The 23,101-nt window shown below is 38.3% G+C and overlaps 1 protein-coding gene across 18 annotated transcripts in view; it reads right to left on the reverse strand.

The window, feature by feature from the left end:
- The window catches only part of LOC141447606 (calmodulin-binding transcription activator 2-like), a 171,953-nt gene that overhangs the window by 129,601 nt on the left and 19,251 nt on the right, over positions 1-23,101 (reverse strand). For all 18 annotated transcript variants that reach the window (XR_012454469.1, XR_012454468.1, XR_012454470.1 and 15 more), the window contains 2 exons: positions 13,941-14,207; positions 12,277-12,468 (listed from right to left, as the gene is read on the reverse strand). Coding sequence is in view for 14 of the 18 variants with exons in the window: in XM_074115327.1 (XP_073971428.1) it covers positions 12,277-12,468; positions 13,941-14,207 (459 nt within the window). In the remaining 4 variants the exon portion in view is untranslated. The remainder of the gene's footprint in view (positions 1-12,276; positions 12,469-13,940; positions 14,208-23,101) is intronic.

The following is a 23,101-nucleotide window of genomic DNA, read 5'->3' on the forward strand; positions in this document are numbered from 1 at the left end:
TCGAATTAAGATTTTACGTGAAATTTTGGTAAAAATGGAGGAATAAGGTTTTAGTCAATATCGGGCAACCGGAAATACCATTTGACTAAATCTGTTTTTCGTATTTTCTCGGTTATGACTATTTCCTTTGGACTTGTTGCATTTATGTTTTTCAGGAGAAACATTTCACCCGAAAATTCGATTAAAAGGGTAATTTTGAGATAGGGCATTGAAAGGTAATATAACTCAGAACATTCTCAGTTTAAAGAAAATTGACGTGATAGAATCGAGAAAACCGGAGTGAATCATGCGAGTATTCATACCAGCGTTTTATTCTTTGGTTATTCCACTGATCCTGAATGAATTGAGGGTTTCTATGGTGCATTTTTTGGGGAAGACTTCTGAATGAGGTGTGTTTAGAAGGATGCAAGATTTTCTTTGGTAAGTTGAATTAAAAAAAAAAAAGCGCAGCGATTTCTAAACCGGAAAAGCTCTTTTGATCCATTTTTCCGCGTACCGCATAAATTTGAAATTTTATTTAAATTGAAGTCAATTAATATAATTAGTATTTAAATCAGTATGTCCATTAACAAAATTGGAAACGATTGATTATTCAGCCTTCACCAATATTTGATGTTTGTTTGAATGAAAAAGATCGACTTCCTGTGAAAATTTGCCAGAGCATGCCCAGGGTAAAAAAAGCTGAGAGAGGTTTTATCATTAATGGAGATGTTAAGTAATGAAAAAGAGATAAAAGTTTAGAATTACTTGGGTTTTTATTTTTTGCCGGCGGGGTCGGGGGCGAACTGCTGTTACTGCGCCTTTTTGTATTCACTCGCGCAATTACGGAAGGAAATCAAAACAAGAAAATAAATAGAAACGGAAGGGCCTTTATGCACCTCTTTCACTATCATGTTTTCGCCATTTTGTTTGCAACAAAGCAGCACTTTCAACAGCCAACCGTAAAGGAGATAGTGAACAACAATTGGAAAGGAGTTGCTGGACAAATATTTTAAGAGATGAAGTCATTTCCTACTTTTAGTAATTAAATTTGCTGAAGCTCAAAGCCTCCGCAAGTTATGGGGAGAAAATAAGGACGTCAAGCATTAAAAGGATTACCAACTATCACGAAAACGGTTGAGAATATGACCATGGTTTTGTAATTTAGTTTATACGAACTTTTAAAGCCAAAAATGAACTGTAGAATCGTATTTAAAACCAGGTAAACCCCCCCCGTTTTTGGGTGGGAGGAAAGAAAGAAAATTATCCGATAATTATTATCAGCGAAAGGAGTGAAAATAACTTTCAAAAGCTCACATCCATAATTGCTAAATCCAACTGACTAATCTGGGGGAGTAATTATTTGGCCAATAATAATAACAGGGCAGTTGAATTAAATGGCAATATCTGAGAGGATTTATGGTACCATGAGAGTCCAACACAATAGGCTATCCTTGCTTTATTAATTATAGCCTATCGTTAGTGCAATATTATGTCCTAAAAATAAAATAAAATGTATTTTCCTTTTAATTCTCGATAAGTTTTGAGCTGGCTAGAAATTGAATCGTTTTGTTGATTCTGGAACGATTTCATTGCTTAAAAAAAACTTGAAAACGTGATATATTTTTTTCTGCAACTTCCACAATTATGACCCATCATTTTTATTTGTAGATTTTTCCCGGGAAAAGCGGAAGTAGAAATTTCTTTAAATACCATTCCGGTGTAATATAAGGAACAATCGAATAATAAATCGAAATTAAATGCGTAAATATAATCATGGTGAACCGAAAGGGCAACTTTACTCCAATAGTTTTTCCGTTTTTCCTTTCAAGATTTTCTGTGAACTTTGAACTAAATTTAAGCGGGTTGTTCTGGAGGGAAGAAGACTGAACTCTTCTACAGGTCTTCCTATTCTCTCTTACCACCAAAAAAAAAGTATTGTGATCAAGTCAAACTTTCAAGTCCCATCAACCGGAAGTAATTTATTAGTACTTGTAATACCTACGCAAATACGGACGAAAGATTTCCTGTACTCATCAGGTGAATCTATTTCCTTTTACGTCACCCATAAAATAACCAAGGGATAAGCCAAACACTCACGGGTACCAACTGACTATTTTTGAGCAAAGTCTACTACTTTCTGACTAATGATCCTTTTAGGTAATTAAAGTTTACGATTTTCTAAAGTGAAAGTTCTTTTTTTTTAAGGAGATTGTGTATTTGATGGATGGACTTTTATTTAAATGCTCCTGGTAGTAATGGACTATCTAAGGGAAAATAAAATGTAGGGATTGTGGGAATTGTAGGGATGATTTATGCCAGGTTTAGAGGATAGATTTTTTTTTATTAAATCTTTCTCTTTTTTTAAAAATGAAAACTAAAAAGTTTACTTGGTAAAGTTGCACTTAGTCTAATAGATCTACACGTTTTGCAATTATGGAATTAAAGCGATGCTTTTAGCAATAGTGCAATTTGTGTAGCTACAGACCTGTAACTACTTCTTTAGGGGTGACATTCCCGAGGGATGCTTGCGAGTCCTGGGAATCTCTAGTAATAATAAAACTATTTTCCAGCGGGGAGAAAACGTTTTAAATGAAAAGTGATTAAATATTTAGATGGGACAGTTTAGGAACAAGTTTAAAGGGAAGCATTGAACCCATTTCACCGGAAGTGTTAATGAATGGCCCTTTTAAACCCTTCTAAACAAGAATAAGCCCTAATTTTGTAGTTTGAAAGTTATATTGTTTAAAATAGGGACAAAAATTTCAAAGTTGGGTGTTCTTTTTTTTTTGCGATCAAGCACCCACGATTCACAGGAAATTCGAATATACTAAGCACGAGCGAGTTTCCTGTATACTAAGACGTATCGCACATCTCAGTGACTGGCAGAGAGGAGAAAGGACTAAAAGTAAAACTTCACTTCCAGTATTCAGTGCTGAACAAAATGAAATATACTTCCGGCCCAAAACTCATCGCACTTCCTGACAGGAACTTCTCTCAGGAGAGAAAGAATAGATCTTGCGTGATTGACTACCGGCTGAGAGGCGGCTAAAATACTATTTCTCTTTGTCCGAGGAGCTTCCGTCAAAGAAGGGAAACCAATAATGGAATTTCCTCTATCTGAGTCCCACATTGTTTACATCGCCGATTTTGTTCAACATTTTTAAGCCAGTGTGTAACAGTCAAATGGAAGTAAAATTCTTTACTGATGAAACAAAAGTCTGCTTTTAAGAAGAACATCTGAACTGGTTACAGTTCTTGTTCAATCGGAGACTGCTGAAATGCTAGCTTTAGAGTTGATAAGAGTAGATAACACAATTGTCATATATTATTTTCCAATTTACGTGAATTAATATTTATCAAAATTTACAAAATTGGAAATGAAACGGAAGCGCTGAATAAACTTTGTATTTAAATTTTTTAAATTGTGGAGCGCCAACATCTGAGTTCTTGTCGCCCGGAAGTTTATCAGTGCACTGACGATCCATCAGCGGACCGAACCGGATGTGTTCACAAACTTTACGGAGAACAATTGGTGCCGTTTTCGAGACAAAATTACAAAATCAGGAAAAAGTGTTTTAGTAAAGTGTTTACTTCCGGCTCAGAGATTCTGCACGCGCTAAGTTTCAGTCAGTTCCCACAAATACACGCAGACTGTTTTTTTTTTTTTTTTTTAATTTCCACTTTTGCGAACTAAGGTGACCTTAAACCGGTTATTTCCGGTAAAAAGTCGAAATCTATTATTTCTGCGTTTCACTGACCTTTCACACTTAGAAACACGTAGACAAAAATAAATAAAAAAATCACCTGAAACCCAAGAGTTTTGTGTAAATTATACAATAATGGCGATAATCGATTACTTCTCGTTAAAGTTAAGCTAGAAATTAATAACTATCGAACCAGTAGAATTTTTGAAACGGAATAAAGAGGCGGCAACGGAATGTTGAGAAGCGAACGGACAGGTGTTTGGAGGCGGTCACGTGGTTCGATCAGCTTGACGCTGCCGTTGGCTTCATCACAAAGCCCCAATACTAACTTTACAGCAATAAGTATTTAGAGAATATTAAAAATTGATACCTTCCTCAATTATTATTTAGTTATACTCAACAATATTATAATTATCGTTGTAACCAAGGCGATTTAATTGCGTTTGTAGACCTGCATCACTAAGCATCATCACAGCTGCACTCGTCCAACTCACTTGCATACACTTGGCTGCACATTGCACAGACACAACGTCGAAAACCACGGATTACCCCGGACAGAACTGCCACATTAGCAAAAAAAAAATTGTAAACCAAATCTTTGTTAACTGACCGAAAGAAATTTGTCAAAAATAAAGTCGATGCATAAATCTGATTATAAGTTGATTTGCTTGAGTCAAGTTATTTGTTAAAAAGTGTTTGCTTGAAAGAAGTAAATAGTTTAGTAAATAGACTATATTCTAAAGAAAGGTTTACAAAATTGACTTGGAGAATGAAACAGAAGTTTAAGAATATTTTGAAGGAAAACTATTGCTAAAGGTGGTTATTTAGAGAAAGGAGGAGATAATCTGAAGGAGAGAGATAAAGAGAAGAGAAACATTGGATGGAGAAACGAGAAGTGACTACGGAGGACTGGAGCCCGCAGCACTGAGTCGGAGGCGGCGCACGGCGCACACTCGGCCCCACCAAACTGCCGCCCCCATACCACTTGTTTATATTCAGCTAGTTGGCCCCCCTCATCCTGCCAGGTGTACAAACCTCACAGACAACTTTCCCAACCCCCCCAACCAAAACATGTGCAACCTCGCTCTACATCAGAAAGCGATTAATCCCGTTTTTATTGTCAAATTTTCTATTTGATGCTTCGTAACTCTGCCGCCCAATAGAGATCATTTATCTGAAACTTCAAGTCATGTCAGCTGTCAAACAGTATCTTGTTTGTTTCCATGGAGTTATGAGGTTGGCGAGCGGTAACCGTTCTATCCGAGTAGTTGTCCAGAAGGACGTTGCTTGCAAGATGCTCTTCTGTAAGGCTTCTTTACTTCAGACGTCCAGGTGTTCTCTACTTCTCGAGGTGTTTTAAAGAATGCTTTCTGCTCGTGTAAGTCTGGTTATGTCTCAGTCCAAATCCACTTTTTAATGAAAGTTTTGGGTGGATGTCTATAATGAAGAAAGTGGGTTTGAATCGTCTACGGCGAAGGCGTCCATAAGAAACTGATGAAATGGAGGGGCAGATGAAGGATTCGAGAAGGTCACGACGTTTGTTTAAAGCAGTTGGTTGCAGTGAGACTTAGTGACAGAAGCTGGTGTTGGGAAAGTGCATCATGAAAGATGAGGTTTTTCACGTTTTCTATACGACTTCCTTCTTTCGCATTGAAGTCTCCACCGAAAACTTGGAAGATTGAACTGGAAAAGGGGTTTAGAAATTAATGGTGACCTAATGTTTTTGATAGGAATACAAAAAAGACTGCAGCGATGTTATTTGTTAAAAGGTTAAACTATGAAAAAGAAAACTTTGTTGGAGTTTCAAGAAATAAGGAAATAAGTTCTAATGAGGACTCAGAACCATCCAGGAGGGACATTAAGTAGAAGCGTGTCCTTTCTGTGAAGTGTGACCATGATATTAGGCAACTTGGATTGGACTTTCAAGAGAGAGGATGTCAAGTTCTTTGGTTATTCAGTAGGCACTCTAAAATATGAATGTGAATCGAGTACTAAGATAGAAGGTCGAAGACGGGGAAAATGGGTATTAACCAAAGAGGCACCTGACGGTGGCTGTTAAAGTTAGTAAGAAAAGTATCCAATACTGAGAGGTTGATAGCCAGCAGGAGGATATCGGAAACAGCTGAAGAGAAGTTGGCAAATAGTGTTGGTCCACGATAAAGGTTAATAAAAATATTTAGTAGGTTATTAATTGTTCGCAGGGTGAACTTATAGGGCCGCTGCAGAGGGAATACGGGAACGGAAGTACTGGAGAGAGAGCAAAGTTGACCTCTTGATTACCGGCTGGCAACCACACAGACCTTTTACATCGGCTTTTGCGCGGCCGGCTAAAAAGTCAACCACCATCTAACAATGATGTCTTCATTACAGATATATTTTACATGAGAAGTTTTTTTGTTATTTAAATAATTCCGGTCGGATCTCGATGAAGAATACAATGGGAATTTCGCTAAATCACAGAATTCAATAGTTTGCAGCTTCTCTGTGAAGTCCTTTGGTGCTTATTTGACTTGATTGATCATGGCTAGAGTGCTTAGAAAACACTAGAAAATGCTTTAGAGCTTATTTGCTTAACTCACAAAATTATGCAGCTTATTTTAACAAATGTAATGAAATAGTTGAAGAAGCTTTAATTACTTCATTTTCCGTGGAGCCAAATTTGCAACAAAATCCGTCAGGTCATTCGTGTAAGCAGTTCCTACGAAAATATATCTTCGCCTCTGCCGGGAAAGGCGAGTAATTATTTATTTATGTATTTCTTTTTCTTTATCCTGGTCATATACCAGAGGTAGAACCGGGAAAGAAGTAGCTGAGGATCTGAATTAGTATGACTAGAAGAGTGAGCGGCGGAAGTGAGCAATGGAGAACAGATACTTCTTGGAGGCGGCTCACGCACGCTCGTTTATAAACAGTGCTAACTCTAAGAACAGGAAGACAAAATAAATGGAGAAATATAGAAATGGCGGAGAGCTGGGAGTGTGCACTAGCTCAATCACGTGCTTGAAGCTGGGCCTCCGCGCGCGCAAATACAATTAGCAGCAATAAGATGAGCAATCACGCGGCTGGCTTGAAGCCATCCTCACGTGACCAGAATGGTGATCAAGAAATTGCTCGCTGGTATCTTTGTAACCCGATTATTATTGGTCCACTACTAATTACTCGCTCTGTTATCTGGCAATGTTTATTTTCTATCTTTCTAGCTGGAGTGCACGCCACGAACTCCTGTCCTGAGGAGACGACATCAGAGCTCGCTTTCTATCATTACCGTGAGAGTTGCAACCCCATCTCATCAAGATGCAGTTCCATCTACCCCTCACGGATTGCGCCCAATCAACCCCATCTTCATTGCAAACGTATCCTAAGAGTCAACTACGAGATGCTGAAAACGTGATTTCCTTTTCCTGCAATTCTCATGGTTCTAGTTTTTTTTAAGAAATGGATATTTTTTTACTTTTCCTTAAACCCTAGGTAAAATAGGCAGTACTTCAACCATCAGATTTGATAAGGTTCCCTGATCTGTGAGACATCAGTAAACCTCAATGGAAACCCGCTGAAAGTTTCCATTTTCATTTCGTTTAGGATATCATAATTTGCTTTTGGGCAAAATTAGTAACCGGAACTAACTTTTGTTTGAGGAAGGGGAATTTCCTTGAAAACGTCTCAAACGAGATACTGAAACTGGAGAGGCTAACTAGATAATAACATGTGACTATTATTTACCCAGGAAGCTGTTACAAGCGTGGTTCTTTGGAAGGGAAAGTGCTGCATGAACACATTTGCAGCTCTTCCGGCACCCTTTTAGCATTTATGAGCATGAAATGCCTGGCCAAAATAATGTCTAACAAGAGGATCGTATGAAGAATCAGAGCATCCAGCCAATTAGAATGCATTAGGTCAGTCTGACGAGACGATAAGTTCTCCATGGCAAAACTGGGAGATTTAACTTTTAGAACTAGCATCACCCTCACTTCCACAATACTGTGTAACATCCGTTGGTGCTAGCTTCTAAACAGCGAAGAATTCAAGGCGGTCATTACAAGAGTGGACACACCGCAGGACTGGGGGGGTGGTGGACAAAGCGAGGATCTAAAGCAGTCTGTGTGCACAGTAAGCGGCGGCCTTGTTGACCAACACTTATTCATCTACCACCACCCAGTAAGGGTCGACATCATGCTTATCTTAATGGGTAAATCGATGTGTACTTAGTGGGTACAGTAACTAAACCACTCATGGAATCCACCTCTCCTTCTGGCTACGTTTACCAATCGACGCTGTAATTTCTCCAATTCTGAGGTTTTCTAATAAGACGAAACATTCTAAAACGCTAAATTTGAAAACACACACACAAAAAGAAATTTTTAAAAACAAATACTAAAACTTCACTCCAATTCAGTGTTTAGCTCTAAGTACTAAGCCAATTTGAGCACTAAGTACTAAGCCTTATTCCCCAACTCTACATTGAATTGATCGTGAACACCCTGACTTCAACGGACAAAAGAGGATTTTTTACGCTTACTTCACTACTTAGTCCCACAAGTTAAAGTTCCACAAAACTTACTTATTTTGGAAGAAGTTCTAGCCCAGAATCGCTTATGAACACTTAATAATAATAGTCTTTCACTGAATGGTGAAGCGGACGAAGAGTTCAGATCACCGAACCATAGACTAAACCCTGGTCGTAGTAGTTCAGTTTGAAGTTCTTCCGTCTAAACTTACACGAAGAAAGTAGAAAGAACAATTCTCTTACAATAACACCCAATCCAATGGAAATGCTGCCAAAGACGGAAGTTCCTCTAACAGAAATTCGACTTCCTGGAATATTCTAGGTCTAAAAAAAAGGCAAAGACCAGAAATCAGGGCTAAGGTGGGAATAAAGTTTTATTCGATTCCAGCAAGTTGTGCCACAGTTTAAGGGTGAAAAACCAAAATATCTGGAATTATACATAAATATAATTGGAATCCTTAGTATATACATTTGTGAGGGTAAATGTTATACTTTAAGGAGAATGAAGACCAAAATCAATTTTCGGTAACTTTTTTTTAAATTTAAAGACGTCAATATGTGAAGTCATTGGCGCCCGGAGCTTTTTTCAGGCACTGCCGGCCTGCGGACAATGTTCTCCCGTTATAGACAGCACTGCCAATCACCGGACAGTGAGCTGTAAGAACCTCCTAGGAAGAGAATGATCTAAGGGTCAGCAGCCGGAAACCACAGTGCGCTACCCACTGAGCCAATCCCCTCCTTCTAACGTCATTATTATTTCATCCACAATTTTAAATGTAAGCTTCCGCTTAGTAAAATTATTATTTTTTTAAAATAATTAAGAAAGGAGAGAGTAAAACGGATGTTAACTGCCCAAGCAATACAGGCTTCCCACCCTAGGGAACTGCGTAGAGGACCTGTTAGTACAGGAAGGAAGACCCTCGGCTGCGATAAAATATACTCCACGCTCCTAAAACTGAATAATGTTTCAAGCTGGTTAAATAAAGTTGCAACATTAAGTTAACTGCGTACACAATGTTGTTTTTTCATAAATAAACAACGTTTTACAGAAAGGAAAAAAAAAAGATCTATGTGTACGACGAACGATTAACTGGGGGGGGGGGCCGGTGAAACTAATGAAGACGATTAAACAGGAAATTATAGTAAAAATTTTCTAGCTTGCTAACGGTTAGCTAGGGAAGGGGACGCGCGCGACAAATTGGTCCCCAGGAGCCTAGTGTTCCCTCCTTTATTAGCCAATTAACATCAACTTTCTACCTCTATTCTGCCCCATATTGTTGCTTGTTACAAACAAAGCTACATGCCATTGGTTGAAATCTTCATCGTGCTTTTTTTAAAAATTGCATTGATAGACCAACTTCCTGACAAAAATACTACTTTTAAATACTTTGGCATAGATAAAGGCTAGCCGGCTGGATGACTAGAAAATTAAATTCATATTTAAGCCTAAAATTAAAAATGAGATTGGCCCGAGCGAGTGTGGGACAGGCTTAATCACCTAGATTTGGTAACCTTGCAGGTTTTCCGGAAAAGATACACGATTTCTTTATAGCATCCGGTCGTAGTAAATATGAAAAGATATTAGCCAATGGCAAGGAAGTCAGGCACTGATACAAAAATAATTAAATCCTTAAATAAATTATTCAAATAGAAAATAGTACATAAAACAGCAAATAATTGGCATCACTATACCACTTTCCACTTATCTTACCAGATGGCGCGGGTGTAGCCTGCCATCTGGACAAACACTCCACTACTCCAGAAGAATCACAAGAATGGACAGACAAACTATCCCCACTCCTGTATATCGTCAGCAAGATAACTGGTGATTAAATGCGTAATCGACGCCAATCGATAATAGCTTTCGGCTTGAAATACGTAGTAGTGATTTTGCACTAGAAATGGAGACACAAAGAAGAAATGACAAAAGCCGGAAGATAAGTGAATAGTTTGGTCTCAATATATATATATATAGATAATTATCAAGCAGAATTAGAGAAGCATGGAGGAATGTAAATAGGCAAGGCGTGCTATGTCCAACAGCAAACAGTAACCTCGCACCCTCAAGCTTAAAACACGCGACTAAAGCACGGTAACCTTGCCCAATATAGCATAACCTAGTAATATAACCTCCTGACCAAGAGTGTGCTACTTTCCCCCACCCGACGGGCAGTAGGCGTCTATTAGTGCTTCTAGTCCGAAAACTTGTAAATCTTACATAGTAAGACATTATCATTTTGAGGCCATAAATCTGGATAGCCAACTTCGGCCAACATGAGAGCCACATTCTAGCATCTAACATTCCCTTCTATAGAACTACTAATTATACATAATATTGAAGACGAAGAATTTATTTTATTTTTTTAGTAGAAACACCGTTTTGATTTTTTTAAATTAGTTTTTTTAAAATTTAAGGCGCGCCAACAATGTAAGGTTACTGGCGCCGAGTGTTCTCTTGATACAGATAAAACCGTCAATCACTTGTGACAGCAGCTGTAAGAAGCTTCTAGGAAGAGAAAATCTAAGATCTAGCAGCTGGAATTCGAACCCTGGACCTCCAAGTTGGAATCCCATGTTTTTAAAATTCTAATTACGGAAACTGCTACAAGAGGAAGTCGTGAGAGTGTGAAACAGATTTTTGTGTATATCATGCCCCTCTCCTACACACACACACAGAGAATGTGAGAAACACGAGCGGTAGGATGCTTTGTGGTACTGGGTTCGATTCCCGGTCTAGGCCTCTATTTAAACAGTACATATGAGAACTTATCAGTAAAGCATGTTGGCTATCCACTTCTGTCATTTGGTGATTGGACGCTAAGGATGCCTGAAAGAATAGCCATTACTTTTCCTTTTGTTTACAGTGGCGCCAGTGGACGAAAGAAAAGTCGCAAGCCGAAGTAAAGAGATTGCTTTGAATGGCAGTCACTGACTGAACTTTGCAAATCAACTCAGTCATTGATTGTAAGTTAAAGTCAGTTTACCAGTTTCAATTTGGCCAAGCACGTAATGTACTTTTTATTAAAGTTATGGCACTTTTAATAATCGTTCAGCGGGAGGCGGTAAAAGTTCTGATTACTGGGGGTGCATTAATCACGCTAGTTACTAATTAGTTGCCATCAGTTGCCGCCTCCGTCTCTACGAACCGCTGCCTGTTTATAGCAACTGAACTTCCCCGCAACCCCCACCATAGTGTAAGTTACCCCGAGTTGTGTTTTAAAACCAGAACCTTCTCAAGCCCATATCAGCTCAAGTTCTACCAGCTGACTGACACCTACTGCCACTGAAAGTGACAGCTGCTTCGGAATGTGCAGGTTCCATTTCAAAACAACTCCTGTCTTATAAAATATCCATACCAACTTGGCCTACACAAGTCGAGGATCATAAGTACCGTCTGCGGAGTCTTTGAAGCCAATGCCATCACTAATCATATTTATATGCGCGGATACAGTAACTCCACTATACAGTATTCTGGAGCGAAAACACGAACTTCCCTTGCTACGATTCTCGAGGTTTTAACTTAAACTTTTCTTGTTTTCAATCTTCTAAATTTGATGTTTATTTTTGTTCTTTTTGTCGCGTTCACCCAAATATTTAGTAAGCCTAAAACTAGATGGTCTGTGCCTCTTCAACCAAACTGATGCGGCTCAGGTCTCGAATCCAGGTTTCGAGTTGGCAGGTTTTTGCATGAGTTGATGGTTTCATTAAAAGTCTTGGGTTATTTAATCAAAATTGAATCAATTCGTTTTAATAATTTCAATCAATAGTTAAAACACTGCACTTTGGTGACAGAAATGTGCACTGTTTAGACTTGAATTCTTAAGATGTTTACCTGAGATGAATGAATGCAGAGTAAATAAATAAGAAGTGGAATTATCAGTTAGCTTTGTCTAGTGATCACTTAGAGAACTTGAAGTACCGCTCTTGCTCAATAGATGGTGCCTTTTCAACTAAGTTATTTGTACATAAGAACCTGTAAATGGAATTTCAGCATCCTGGTGTCAGCAGAAGGAAACACAAAAAGAATAGCCAAACCGAATTGCGTGAGGCGTAGCAAAACTTGAAGAGTAGAGCAGCAAGACTGACCTGAGTTAGGCTGGGCGGGGTTGTTGAGGAGCAACGGGGGCGGCTTGTCCTGTACCAGCTGCACCAGACCCTTGCCGGCCACCACTCCCTGGAGTACCAGGTTCCGCTGCACCAGGATCGGCCGGTTCTGCACCAGACTCACCACCTTCTGCTCGCCGCCTTCCGCCTCGCCCACCGTCTCCAGCAGGATCCCTGCAAGCAACACATTCTTGTCTAAAATACTCTGCCACTAAGAGTCAGCAGTAATTTTTCTCAAAAAGAAAACATCCAACCACATGTTCTTCACATCTTACAGAGAAGGTGAACGCGTTCATGCAGATTTTGATTTTTCACAGGAAATAAGGCGAAACTAACCCCTGCATGTGAGTGACATTCAGTCAGTCTTTCCGCAGCTAAGATTCCACCTCGTTCTAAAGAAGTAAAGCAATCCTAACCTTCCTAAGGGAACTCAAGGGAACCCCACCCACATTCATTCAGAGAAAGCAATTTTACTGAAACTCATAATCACAAATCTGCAAGATCGCGATACTCCCTCTATCATTAGAGTAAAGACTGTCAAAATCAAACCAAGCCAAACAATCGATTGAAATAGGAAGCGGAAATAGTGAAAGATGTAGCAAAATGGAGAATTCGGTGCGCGTGTGTGCAGGAGAGGTGGTCTGGGGGAGGGGGCGAAATATTAAATGGGATTTTAAAAAGCTTGTCACAGACGCCATCATTTAAATACAAATCCTTCCGTGCAGTTTTTCCTTTTTTTACTCGCTAACTGAAAATATGGTTGGAACTTTTCTTTCGTTTCATTTAATTTCCATATGGAACAACTAAATTACAATGTAGCAGAAGAGGGGAAACCACTAAACAAATGTTAGGGACGGATGACGGTAAAATGACTCTGTTAAAATCTAATATTCGGTTTCCTTTTTTTCTAGGGCCAAGGCGCCAGTGTCATTACAATTTAAACAGTTTCAATTTAAAAAATGAATTCTTTTATAAAATGATGGATTGATTTGATATTTAACATTATATTCTCCATTTAGAGTTAGTTTTATCTAAGGAGAAAATTAACCTACATTTTCCAGGCAGTTTATTTCTCTTTTACAAAATTCTGTATCACATAAGCAATGATTGCTGCTTGTAGGTTGGAAGTGCTCTCCTATGGTAGTTTAGGATAGCATCAGTAAGCAGGTTCTCTGGAAATATGTGTATTGTCCCATCCATATAGTCCTTTATAGCGGGCACTTCTGTTCCCTGTGAATCTGTTCAATACGAACCAAAGTGCTTGTTGCTAATTGCTTGACAAATCTTGCCTCACACTATACTCCGCGAATGAGCTTTCCCCGCCGGTTAAGCATTTGTAGGGCGCTCCATATTGATGGGTTACGTAACTATAAAGCGCGTATTATGATCCCAGTCGATCTTTAGGTAGCCCGAGATGTTCTAAGATTTTTTATCATTATGAAACTGTCCCAATTAAGATTTCCTAGACCATTATACACTACGTACTGGTGAGAACTTCTAAAACTTATCACATCAAAATTTAAACAAACCCGACTCTCTGATAAGAAATGAAGGTTGGTTTAAAGCTTTTAGCAAAAAAAATGAAAAAGGTAGGAAATAAAAATGAGTTGCTCTCCAACAATGATAACAGCGAATTTCTCAATTACCAGATCTAGTATCGGCAGATTGTTTTACAGCAAAGGTGCCCAAATTTAAGGTTTTGAAATCGGCCAGCTCTTGGGAATCAGTTTTGCCACTGTCGATGACCCGAATGGTGGCTTTATGGTTGACCTGGATGATGCCGTTGTCGACAAGAGCCTGCACCAGTTGCTGAGTATTAGGGCCCGGCCCAGCGTCTTTGTCGCCTCGCCCTTCGCCGGTCGCCGCAGAACAGCCTCCAGTCGCACAGCCTTCATCGCTGTCCGCCTTGCCCCCTGTAACATACAATTCACCTCCTCAATACTTGACCCATTCTTCAACAAAACAAAATTGAGTATTAACTTATTTTATTATTTGTATTATTTGTAAAATTTTAAATGTTTAAAGCCGCAAAATGACAACTCAACTCCAAGTAAAAGATCTACAGAGATCGCCAAGGAGATGAAGACCTTTAATCTTTAGTTAATGATGTGTAAGTGTTGCAAATTTTATCACCTAGGCTAGGATGGTAGACGAAAGTAAGAAGTCGGTTAGAAATAAGGAATGCACATGTGCTTTGACAGGTAATGTATCCAGCACTGTGGATCCTATTTGACAATTCGGATTTGTAAGTCTCAGTATGTTTGTTAGGATGCGACCTTCAACCCCACGTAGCTTCCTACCAACCAACTCTGCAAGCAATGCAAATGTCTAACGGCCACAGATTAGACTTCTTTCCGTTCCAGACACGAATTTTCCAATGTGTATCAACGACATCTGATCATGGATTTCCATTATGCTCATACAGAACTTGCTAAAATCAAAATTTCGTCAGGAGAAATAGAAATTTTCATGCAAAGGCCAAGTACATCTAACTAAATCATTTAGAAGGTTTTAGAATGTATGAAACTTTATAAATAAAACTGTAATAGTATTTATTACAAGGAACTTTTATTGGTGCTGATAATTTAAGGCATATACTTAAGGGCAAGTCGTCTTCTGAAGATTGCTGTGGTCTGGTTATAGCTGACCCCATTCGCAGGCTTTATGCCCAGAACTGGCTGGGCTGTTTCTTTTTATTCTGCACAATAAGTGAGCTATTTTGTGTGAGAGGAAGACCTTGCTCTTCGTACGCTTTAGCTGACTGACCAATGTTACATTTTCTGACTTTTCTTAGACTTCTCAACTTAGAGTTCCAATCTTTGCTTCCATCGGAAGATCCATCAATATTAATCAATACTAAATTATATTAGTTTTTATTTCTAAACATTACCAGCACAAGTAAGGGAGACAAAGACCCTGGGTCTGCAAATCTTCTAGAATTGCTATAATGAAGACTGGGAATGCCGAGATGTGAAGATTTACTTGGCCCCAGCCAGTATCTAAAAGCTCTTAATTTTGAGCTCATCCCAAAGATCTGAAAACCTTCTTCACTTGAGCATCTCCTCCTGCCGATTGGCTATTTCCACAAACTATTTCTACAAACAGAGATAGTCTTTACTCTTGCAGTATGGGCCACTAAACAAAAGCTGTTGGTGGCTTTAGTAGAACGTGGATTCAAGTGGACATCTTGAAGAAAAAGTGAGTTTTACAATGACCAGATTTCCATGAGCGTAACTATGGATAACCATTGTCCAAACAGCTACCTGTTTCAGTGCAATGGATATACTGTAATTTCTGTTCTTTTATAGAAGGAAGGAAGTAGAGAACTCAAGCAGCGTATCGGCGCCAGTTTAGTCACACCTTGGAGTCTATGTATCGGCAAGTTCGCTCCTAACTGAGTGATTTCTATACTTGTTTACACACTCGTGTGCAAAGCACGGAACTACCATACACACACTGGCGCAGTTTATGAGCGGCTCTGGAGAAGCGAGTTACTCTAACGTGGCCAGAGCTAATGGTCTGTTGTTCCTGGTCAAACAATACATTCTCCAGTAGAACTGGGGGTCTCGCTCACACTTCTCCATCAATACCCACACGCCCTTTATCGATAGTTTGTACATGACTTGGCCCATAGAGAAGCCATTTCTTTCCTCTTTACTTCTGTTTTCGCTATTGTTTAGTTTGTTATATTTTCCATGAATTCCTGGACATTTCAATTCTATAGAATAAGATTTTTCATTACAATAACAAGAACAACCGATTGCCTTCAGCGTGGACCAAAACTATTGAATAGAAAGAAAGTAGGTAGTTTCTTAAAGAATCAGACGGAACTTCTCCAGATTTCGGGACGTCTCGACCTAGTAAGGTCATCTTCAGCCTCTATTGGCTCGAATTTAAATAGATCAAATTTATTTGCCTTGGTCGATTCAGAGTTTTGAAAAATCTTATCTCGTTTCTTCATCTTTCATCTGCCAAAATGTAGAGGAAAAATTTACGCTTCGATCCATCAGTGCAAGTTCGTGATCTGAAAGGCCACGATATCATCCAACAGGAACATCGCTGAACCACACTGAACTCCACGCGTTTCACATGTACGGCAAAGCCAACCACCCGTAAGGAAATTCATCCCCTCGCTTTAGTTGTTGCAACTACTGCAGCTAGGCTTACCCTGTCGCAGAGATTATCCTCCAAATTGCACTCATTCATGCCTAATTCGGACAGCAAACTGAACACACTCACACTTAATCACATAATGATATATGGAGTGGTTAAAGAACTAGTCGAAAGTATCGAAAGTATGTCACAACTATTGGAGCAAACGAAATCAGTGCGTCACGAATGAATTTAGCTTATAACACTATATTGCCAGCTGTTATAAACCCAATAGGGCAATGTGATAACCATACCCATACCTCGTACTCGTGTTTGTGTAGAACCTTTAATTTTATAATAGTAAAACTTTTCCTTATGAACTCCTCTAAACATCAGATCCCTCTATAACGCAGTGGTCATAAAATTCAGGTCATGAATCTAAGATAAAAATAAATATTCTATACTAATTAAACTATTAATTACAGGTTAAAAAAAAAATGTTACACAAAATCAAACAAATAATGGGGCTAAAAAATTGATAAACTTTTCATAAAAAATGGTAACACCAAAATACATCAATAAATTTGTCTATTTTATTAATTTATATTTATTTTAAAATAAAAACATCGATTTGAGTACATTCTCAGATCAAAGAGATTGTTACTTTAGGTAGTAGCCGAGCATTCAAAACACGTAATGATTAATCTGGTTTCATATTAAATAATTTAGTTTTCTTAAATTACATTCCTAATCCAGGTGTTCCTCTCAAAATGTTTTACATATGGAATATAAAATCGATAAGATATTCATATTTTAAGAAACAGCTAATTATTAAAATATTTTACAATAAAAAAAAAGAAGTTAAATTCGGAAGATGTTGTAAATCTTTCAAATTTCAAACCTCTATATCTCTCTTCCTGTTGTTCAGATTGCAATGATTCCTTTACTCAATTGTATAGAAAAGTTAACTCTATAACTGACATAAATAGCTATGTTTTAGTGATAATAGTTATTGAGATATGGAAGGTTAAATTTTGAAGGTTTTTTAAATCGTTCAAATTTCAAATCTCTATATCTCTCTTCTTACTTGTCAGATTTCAATGATTTCTTCATCGAAATGTAGAGAAAAGTTAGCTGTACTATACATAGTATAAATTGCCATGTTCTAGTGTTAATAGTTCATTAAATAATCATGATTGAATTTTCGACCTTTTTTAAATTCGTTTCGAATTCCGTGATTGTACTTTGTGTATATTTTATTATAGTTATCATATTTACATTTATTACGTTAGAGTTCTATCATTACGTTATTTCCGCCTAGTGGTAAGAAACGCGTCTTGAGCAAGGATGATAATGCCGGCACATAGTCAGATAGCTGTGTGGCAGAAGTTAGTGTTTCCCTTCCCTAAAGCTTTACTATCCGATTCGCTCATTATTGTTCATGTTGAAGCACCAATCACCTCTTTAACTGCCATATTAACTCACAACATGGAACATGGAGACTTACATCTCCTGACTTACATCTCTAAGTAGATATTGTTTTTTTTTTTTTTCTTTCTTAAAATTCTGCAAATCTAAACTATTTTTAAGATGAACCTTAAAAAAAAAAACGAATGCATTTAAATAGATATTTTCACATGAAAATTTTTATTGCATATTCTGAAAATTTATCAAATACCTACGGTGGAAAAATTGGTAAAAAAAATCTTACGTATATTTTTCTAAGAAATAATCGGCGTTAAATAATTAACCAACCAGAATACAGAGGAAGAGGTGTGAAATATTAGGCGGATAGGTTAGCCAATCAGAATCTGGAACATTCATGGTGACCACGCCCACCATCCATGCTTTCTCAGAAAGCAATGGCCGCTAGTTAAAATGAGCTTGCTTTATAGCCATAAATACTACTGAACAATAAAAATAAGCTATAATGACTCATAAACAGTTTTTTACCTACTTTTTTAACACCGATGAATTTGTTTTAACATTGTGTTAACACTAGGCAAATCTAGATCAATGGTGCAAAATAAATAACTTTTAGAAAAAAAACCGTTTGACTATTTGGCCTTCAGGAAATAATTCCTGTCGTGGCCACACTCATGACAATTTACACAACCCATCGTTGTTAGTTGTTAGGAAGTCACAACTGGAGAAGTTATTTTACATTATCCACCACTACAAAAATACTGTCTGAAATTGTAACTTATATATCACGGACATTTTTACAATTTAGCAAGAATGTGCTGGGGCGAAAATATAAGATTCCCAACTGCCGACTGAGAAAAAGAAAAAACTTCTATTAATTTATTGTAATTTATTAGAATAGTTGAGCAATGAATTTAAAAGGGGAACTGGATGTACACTAATGGAGGTTAGGTAGCTAGAGGCGATATTACCGCTGAACACGAAACTAACTCCATAGCCAGCCGGCATAATTAGAGCTGACGTACTACATTATTAGTCTGTGTGTGTGTGTGTGTGTGTGTGTGTGTGTGTGTGTGTGTGTGTGTGTGTGTGTGTGTATGTAGGCTGCGTGATTCCGCACCACTACTTTCACTTGTCATTAATTTTTGTGTACTTTGTGTATATTTTAGTTATCTTATTTACACTTATTACCTTAGAGTTCTATCATTGAGCGTTATTTCCGCCCCGAGGGGTAAGAAATGCGTCTTGAGCAAGAAGGATGACAATGCTGGAACCAAACAAACATTGCACTTAATACGATCGCAGTCAATCAGTGTTAAACATGGATCAGCTGATCAGGGGAGCTTAGTTCCCGAAATTGGCACGTGTTGCATTAGTTATTTATTGTAAAAGTGAAGGAAGTTGAGCGTAATAATTTACTCAATGAAGAAGGAGGTGAAAATACTTACCCTCAAGAATTCAATTTTAAGTAAGTAGTAGTAAAGTAATCGCCTAATTTTTTCAGGCGGGGTTTAACGTCCAACTACCAATTAGGTATCGTGGACGGAGGCGACTAGCAAACATACTTTACGTGAATTCCTATTATTAACCATTAAATAAAATCCAAGGCCTAAGACCGGGAATCGAACCTAGTACCACAATACACATTAGCTTTGCAGGTCTCGCCTCTAACCGCTCGGCTACCGTGGCGCCTAATTGGATGTCCTAAATGGACGGATACTTTGAAACGTTGGTATTCATTTGTACTTCGTTAGATTTCAATTTTAAGTTTATTCTATAATCAATAATTCAGAAAACTTTCAAGATGAAGGTTAACCTACTCAAGATGGCCAGGCTAGCCACTAGATTATAAATTATTTTAGATTAATGATTTCTTCAAATTTAGACTTTTGGTCACGTATTAAATTCCTTTAAATTTAATCCAGAAGAGAAGGCCATATATTGGGATGTGCATTCAACTCCTTAGTTTGGGTTAGCCCACCTTTTCCTCCAGAATTGTCTCAGAAGATGATTTTGACGGGAATTTCGTCTCAAGCAAATGTTATAGATCTACAAACAAACAAAAAATAATTAAAAAAAACTTTCAACACAGCCAAACAATTAACTGTTTCAAGACCTAAGCAATGACAGCTTTCAATCACAAACTCCTGAGTGATTTAGGGAAGCCGAAAGCGATGCCCCCCCCGGTTTGGGGGTGTGCGCAGCATAAGAATGAGCTGAACACAGCTGGTGCCCCCCCACACACACACACAAATTAGATCCAATTTGCAGATTTAACCAGTCTTTCCCTAATATGGCATACAAATAAGGTGATGAACATTAGTCATGTCTACTTTTACGGTCCTTCTTTTTGCCTTAAATTCTAGGGGCTGTGTCCTTTCCTCTCTTCAAAAAGCCGCCAAGGGTGAGATTAATTAAATGGATTCGTACAATGAAGGAACGATGAGAAATGAATGGTATTCGGAAATTTTTCGCCTGTTCTACAGAAACTATAAAAATAAAACCATATTAATTACGATACACAAGAAGAATCGAGTTAAAAACAAAAGTAAAAGAACCTTTAAACAGAAAATAAAATTAATAAAATAAAAAAAGAAACTGATGTATTTAAAAGAAACTGTTAGATACGTGCTGTTGGACACAATCACCGACTCACATAGCGAATGACATCATGACAGGAGCTTTTATAAATTGAAGTCAAATTAAACTCTACACAAACCTGAAATCAATGGGGATATCCAAAAATTATAAGAACCAAACAAACAAGAAAGAGGGAACAGAAGGAATCATATTCCAATACACAATCTACAATCACACTTCCCAATTAACTATCATGTTTTCGCAATGTGTGGTTCTATCTTGTTGTTTTAATTGTCATAAATCGAAGGATTCATTAGGAGACTTACTAGGGAGCAGATAATGGCAAGCAAGAACAAAATTGGTCAGAAAAAAATGAGTGGGGGATGGAAGGACATAGGATATCACCCCCCCGACCTGCGCTTCCCTCAACCCCGTCCTGTAATCACGGCAATTCCATTGTTTTCCACAAAAAAAGAAAGAAAATGAGGGAGTTTGAAGAGGCAATGTGTTGGGCCCGGGATTCATTCAGTTAAGGGAACAAAAGTCGGGCAATAAATAATTCCAAACACTTTTACAGGAAGGGCAACTGTTTCCCACGCTACAGCCTGGGAGCTAGCGCCTGCCTCTTCCCTTTTCGGTATTTTAATTATTCCCACCCCCCATTTTTCATTAAAGCAATTTTGGTAGCCATTTTGGATATTTGTTTATAGGATTAAATATGTAAATCTCTGGCTGAGTTGTAACAAATGTTTGGAATCCCAGAAATTCTGCACAGAATGGCAGTAACTGGAGCTCTGGCTATGCGACGGTATGTGGAGATCACAGATTTATCATTTCCAAATTCATGTGGACAGATCAAGCTCCCCTCTACAAGGTTCTCAGTCATGCCACCTGCTCACAATTGGCCCTCCCCCCTACAGAGTGGCTTTCAAATTTTTTGAATCATTTCCCCCCCCCCGGGCAAACCAAAACAAAAAATAGCATGCATGTCCAATTGATAGAGCAAAAGTTTGATGTGGTAATTATTGTGTTGAGTACTTTGCAGGGTGATTATTTAAAGACGAGATGATTAAGAGACTAAGAACATCAGCGCTCGACCACAAAGGAACAGCAGCAAGGTCTTTTGTTAAAAACATCATAAAGAAAGGATATTTCTGGGCAAATAAAGAGAGTTGGAGACTACATGGGGTGGACAGGGCCCTGAGAGGTGTGGAGGGGTGAAGTATAAAGCAGGTGGGGGTTCGCACACTTAAATAGGTCACAAAGCAAGAAGATGGAGAGTGCCAAACGGACCAACTTGCAACAGGAAGGGGCCCTGGGGGGAAAGGGCAAGCGTATCGATCTGGTTACCGCCACTGCCGCCGTCGCTCGCACGCACCTTCATTCCACTATCAACCCCGCGCACCTTAATTTCATTTCAATAAAAATATCGAATCTAGACACCTTCGCTAAATTAATATGTCACCCTCGAGTGGGGGTCTCGATTTGCAGTATAAAACCCCAGGGTTTAATTAACGCCATTTCCCCTTTTCCTAAAGAATAAGTCATGACAATTTCTCAACTCCACTTCAAAGTACTCGATGAGAGACTCCTGAGATAGAAAAGTATAGGTTTCCAGAAAATCAATGAAGAAAAACAGCACTGCTATAAAATATTAATTTTATTTATTACTTTAAAGTCAACTTCTGTTTCCTTAAAAATTCATTTTAGGGGATCTAAAGCTTCCCACGTGAGCCTTTCAAGGTTAACTCCTATCTAACTTTTAACACCTGTATAATATCCATGGAAATTACTAAGGCAAGGTGAAAAGATTTCGGCCTTGCTGAGAGATGGACAGGAAGTTAGCTTTCTTATTATTAGTAAACTTTTAGAACAAAATACACTTGGAGGCGGTTAATTCATTTATAATTTCATCGTTATCATGATCAAGGATCAAACGTCCTAATCGCCTGTTCGGGCAATTTCTATCGCTTCCCAGCTCGAGTTCAATAAATTGATCCGCGCTATTTTTCACATGACCCAAGATTTGGATCCGTAAACTAGAACTAACAAAGCTAATATACTTGGTTAAACTAAAGTTTGGTGCTACTTATTGTCCTACACATCATTCTAGACTCATTTATTTTGGAGTCGTTATGGCGGTCCAGCAGTTAAACCACATACTAGCCCCGAAGATAATTAAAATATGAACTATACTGGCATTTATCGAAGTAAAGAAAAGTTATCGCCTAATTTTTCAGGCAGGGCTAATGTCCGCCTGAAAAACAATTAAATGAAAAGTAGCTGAATTCTAGACTCATACTGGGTATCCCACACTAACAAAGTCCAAACTTATATCGAACACGCCCCTGCCATTTATCACAATCTCCAGATCTCCCTAGGTTCTTTTTCCTTAGACACCACCGACTTCGGACAGGGATTCTTTGTTCCTTCACTCCTTTGGCACTTCCAAGTTCAGATTTATCACAATCGCCACTGATTCTCTCGCAGTAAGAATATCCCGCTTTTTCTATCACCAGCACATAATGAATTATGCAAATTGGTCATAATTTCTTTAATTGGTTGGTGCTTGTAGTATATTCGATTTTCTGGTATGTTTATAAAACTGTCAACAAACAGTCGCTGGTACTCAGGGCAAGACTGCAACAATTAGCGATAATGCAGTAGACGATATTTCAATTTGCCAGCACAACATGGAAATCATTAGCAT

The sequence above is a fragment of the Rhodnius prolixus genome, unplaced genomic scaffold (assembly GCF_049639745.1).
Source record: "Rhodnius prolixus isolate KJV_2025 unplaced genomic scaffold, Rpr scaffold_7, whole genome shotgun sequence".
Classification (NCBI taxonomy): domain Eukaryota; kingdom Metazoa; phylum Arthropoda; class Insecta; order Hemiptera; family Reduviidae; genus Rhodnius; species Rhodnius prolixus.